Source organism: Homarus americanus, unplaced genomic scaffold (genome assembly GCF_018991925.1).
Source record: "Homarus americanus isolate GMGI-L3 unplaced genomic scaffold, GMGI_Hamer_2.0 scaffold56009, whole genome shotgun sequence".
In the NCBI taxonomy this organism is placed as follows: Eukaryota; Metazoa; Arthropoda; class Malacostraca; order Decapoda; family Nephropidae; genus Homarus; species Homarus americanus.
The window spans coordinates 2,606,494-2,611,493 of NW_024739542.1; the positions used below are offsets into that span (position 1 = coordinate 2,606,494).

Here is a 5,000-nt window from a genome sequence, read left to right on the forward strand (position 1 = left end):
AGAGAGAGATGTAAAAATTGACGGAGAAAAATAATAATGATGAAATAAGTAGACTAAATAATAACATATAGCAGACAGTCAGTAAATAAGAACGCAAGAATGGAGGAAACTGCACTGTTTCACAATTATCGTTCGTGTCGTGACACACACACACACACACATAATCCTCGCCCCGGGAGTCAAACATATGACCAGCTGAGCGTCAGTGACAGGTTATATCCAGGCCACCACCTGCCGGTACACTGTAGGTCACCTGTAGGGGCCAGGTGGGCACATTGTGGGTATAACGTCTCACCTAACTGCAGCTGCCCCTATGTTAGACCCCAAGGTCGAAGATGGTTTAATTACATTAAGGTACGCGGACATCTTATATATCTATAATAGTAAAAGGACGTGTCTCTCTATCTGTTCCAGCCACAGCTCCAAAACGGAAGCAGTTAGAGACCTTAAACTTTACACACACATCACATGGGTGCCAAGGCTGTGCACCTTGGTATTACTATTGACCACGGACCCCCGGGTGGCCCGGGCAAGAACCAAAAATCTTCCCCGACTGAGATATCACCACGGCGATTGTGAGAGGTGGTTACCCGTGTCAGGGAGGACAGACTGTGGCAGTCAATGTTATACAGTATATACCACACACACACACACACACACACACACACACACACACACACACACACACACACACACACACACACACATCTCTCTCCCTAACAAACACACAGATCTCACCATCCAATTTTGCCTCACCAAAGAATTTATCGAAAATAAGTCGGGGAAAGTTTATACCGGTTCCTCGGTCAGCCGCCGGGCGTAAATAAACTCTATATTTCCAGGGATATTAATTTCCTTATAACTCTTAAAAACTGAGAGTTGGTAAATTGCCCCTCTTTAACGCCGCCGCCAGGGTTGCCGGCTGGCGATTTTCTTGATATTTTTTATTGTGCGTGTGTCTGCTTGCATAAATATTACCTTTAGTACATCCACAGTTAACTTTTGTACGTGTCTGTGCTGGTATATTTTTCATATATTATATGTAAATAACACCGTATAGGTTTTGAGGATGTCGATCAGTTTTTCATAATTATTTAACCCTTTAGTCCAGTAACTGCTAGTGACTTATTAACTGGAAGACTCTCCCCTACCATCAAGCTAGTAGTGTGTATTGTAAGGTTCGTATCATGGGATCTATCAGTAGAATTTTCACAGTCAGAATATTATGATCTTCAACGAGAGCTGCCGAGTGTAATGTTTGTAACAAGATCATACGTACTATGTAATGGTGGGTTGGGGACCGTTCAACTTTAGCCACACTTGGATATTACATTTCAAATAGTGAATTGATGAAAACATATAAGTCGGTCAGAATAGAGCAAAGATTATTATAAGCAATTTGTAAAGCTAACAGGTGTCAATTTCTGCGAGAACCTTGTAATATGACCCACACACCGGGACACCTTACTAACAACACATGGTATAATTACGTGGGATTATAGTAACATTGTTTAGTAACAGACATTGTGGTTTATCTTTGTAACACTTTTATCGTATCATTTGGACGGTAATTAAAATAACAAAGGTGAGAGAACTGTTTAAATACAAACGAAAATATTTATCTTATTCAGGAACTAAGTAATATTCCTGTCTGATTAGCGTATGATAAAACAAATTTGGCAACTTTGCGCAAATAAGTATTATCAACATGTGCCACCGTGAGTGTCATAGACTGGTGAGCGGTACATAACACAGCCTAACCTCTTTGTACCTGCCCACATATGCAAATCTTGAAGCACAAAGGGATCCAGTGTGGCGAAAAATTGTGGCAAACTTTTCTCAACTCCTGGAATTTATCCGAAATAACTTGTACATAACTTTTTCTCCCCCTCGACAGAAGGTAACCGTCCCCTCCTGATATTACTCCACCACCTGCCCGACCAGTTGCCAGTTATTCCCGTTATGTGGCTCACCTCCCTGTGGTGTACCGTCGACCTTCACCACACCATAAATATACTACACAAGGAATTTAATATAATACCTAAACGCTTCTATAGTAATTAAATTGGGTATTTTTTAATTAATTATTTTTGTTAATATCACAAGATTTAATAAACACAAAATAATAGGAGTTAATTATAAAAATCTTACCACCTTGCACATAACTTATTGTCTGTACTACCGTCAGTCCAGCATCTTACTGTCTGGTTATAATAGGTTAGGTCGTCATCCTCTGGTGTGACCTCCAGGATGGCGTATAACATGAACTGATGAATGTCTAGATGATGATGACTGATTAAAACCACTCACAGTTGTCGGGGAGACGTGCTGTTAATATCTAGGATTCCTGTACATAACTCATAGTCAAATTCAGATTAGTAATGTTTGAGGAATTTAATACGATGGAGTAGTGGTAATATCAGTATTGTACCTGGAAACAAATATTAATACTCATACCCAGTTGTAGATGATAGTGTAAATATCTCACTATCGTTGTTTACCTGCAGTTTTATAACAGGTTACATTCATTACGACGATTATATACTTGTTGTACTCATTCATAAACACACACGTCACGTTAAACTTTGCGACATTAACGTAATTTTTTTTTTGTATAAAACTCATAGCGGGAACTTTCATAAGCAGACCAAACAACGAGAGCATAACATAGCATCATCCAACGAATCATTAATGTATGTTTACCAATACATCTGTCTCAATCAAAACACTTCTCTGGATTTTTTCTCCATAACAAACGGAATTCATCGTGTAAACAAAACAATGGTACACCTGCCGTTTCGTTAACTGTACTCTCATACTTTTGAGTACGATACCAATCCCTTCTGCTTAATGATGTTACTCTTGAATAAATATTAAACTTCTTGAGTAGGATAATTTATCATCTTGAGTACAATGATTTCATCTCTTTAGCACAACACCATGACCCTGTGAGTACGATGACTTAACAATTTGAGTATATTAATCTAATTCCTTGCGTACGATGTCTTAACCTTTTAAACGCAGTGACAATAACTCGAGTACCATGCCACTCTCTTCACGGGGTTGTCATTGTACTCAGAGAGGTTGAGGTACTCTTTATACTGTAGGATCTTACGTGTCGGGTCTCCAAGGTCCTGATAATCCTTATTGAACTATCATGCTGTCCTTTTCCCCATATGCTATGACTCCTCCTTACCCGAGAACACAAGTACATTATTTCTTGGAATCTGAACACTCATTCTTCATCCATCTCAACAGTGACTTTACTATTTACATTATGTCATCCTGTGGCAGCCAATTTATCATTATCTATTTACTGCGGCTTTATGATTTATTCAATTATTATGGCTACCAATATCATCTACTTATTCATTTATACATTCATTCATCTGCTTATGTACTTTAATTTATTGTTCTCTTTTTAATAAGATTGTTTTATCGTTTGTGAATTATTTATTTACAGGGGCAACAATTTCTTGGTTAGGATTGTTATCATAATACGTGTGTATATATTTGTTTGTCTTTATACTTGTTGAATATAGATTTATTATAATTTATATGATTTTATTTGTTATTGATGTCGTTAACTGGTTTATTGAAATAGTCGAAAATATATTTATTTTTGGGTTGGGTATATCTTGTTTATTTTATTTATTTATATTTATCTTTGTTTAGCTATTTGATTTTTTAAAATATTATTCTTTATTTTTTGATGAGTTAATTTAATTACCTATCAATTTTTGTCTTGTGTATCATATTTCACCCTATTTTATTTATTATCTGTTTTGGTTTATTTACCTGTCAGTTTATTTTTCTATCTATTTATCCACTTTATCTTTTGTCTGTGTATAGTATAAGACTGATGTAGTAATACGAGGGCCTGTTGTTGTCTACAGTGGAGCCGACAAGCATTACCATCGTGGGCTGGGAGGACGGGTCGGTGGTGGAGGTAATGGCTGGCACCTCCCTCACCTTAGAGTGTCTCGTAGCTGACGCCAGGCCTCCTCCTCAGGCAGTCTGGTACAGAGGGACCTATCAGGTTGATTCAGGTGAGTAAATGAGGTCATCTAAGGTCATGACGTTGCCCCAGGTGTGGTGTAGATGTACGGTAATTAATTGGTAGTAAAGGTGGTGGTGGTGGAGGACGTTTAGAAAGATGTGAACAAGGGAGAGACATTAATAAATTACTTTTGAACTTTTGACGAATACAAAGAAACAAATGAAAATCGGGATTTACTTATCAAATTTGTACCTAAAGTTTGTCATAAGTATTTTCTTAATTTTATGAATTTCAACGTTACCCACAAGAAAGATAAGCAAAGTATTTCTCATAATTTCATTAACTATTGAGAAACAAACACACACACTGAGTTATCTTCGCACATCATCAGCTGAGACAGAAACAGTGGATCAGACAGGCCAATGAAACACACCCGAGGTTATAAACTTTACCACAGAGCTCGTGTCCCACTAGGTCAGTCAGTATTCTGTCACTGAAAGTAATTGAAAGATATTTACACAGAGGTCGACAGGGAGAAAGAATGTGAGAGTTAGCCAATTGCCTCTCACTGTGATTGAACCGCTGTGTTGATGTGTGACTAAGTGTTCTTACTCTCATGGTCTGGTAAAACTTAGGGAAAATTTAGGACTTTTCTCATTGTTTTCTTTCGACGTAAATAAATGAGTTTCTATTTTTTTTTTTTGTATTCTGGGAAGATCTTTAAGAGGTTTTATTCCATCATGGTAACTGTTATATCGTATGAAAGTTAGCTACTGAAACATGGTAATTTGTGTATCTTAAGAACGACCATTGACATTATATATACGAGAAATATAAAGAGCTCAAGTACAACCCATCTTAAACGCTTTACTACAAAGGTACAGAAGCGTAGATTAGGATACACAATTGGTCATTTTATTCAATCAAAGACAACCATCTCAGGGCCTTGTATCGGGTTGAGTCAGTTGTTGAGTCAACCTTATCAACAACCAAGGACGTC

General features: G+C 37.4%; 1 protein-coding gene across 1 annotated transcript in view; it reads left to right on the forward strand.

Moving 5' to 3' along the window:
- The window catches only part of LOC121874860 (nephrin-like), a 148,148-nt gene that overhangs the window by 45,355 nt on the left and 97,793 nt on the right, over window positions 1–5,000 (forward strand). Inside the window, exon 3 of the mRNA XM_042379150.1 lies at window positions 3,897–4,049. Within this exon, the coding sequence (XP_042235084.1) occupies window positions 3,897–4,049 (153 nt within the window). The remainder of the gene's footprint in view (window positions 1–3,896; window positions 4,050–5,000) is intronic.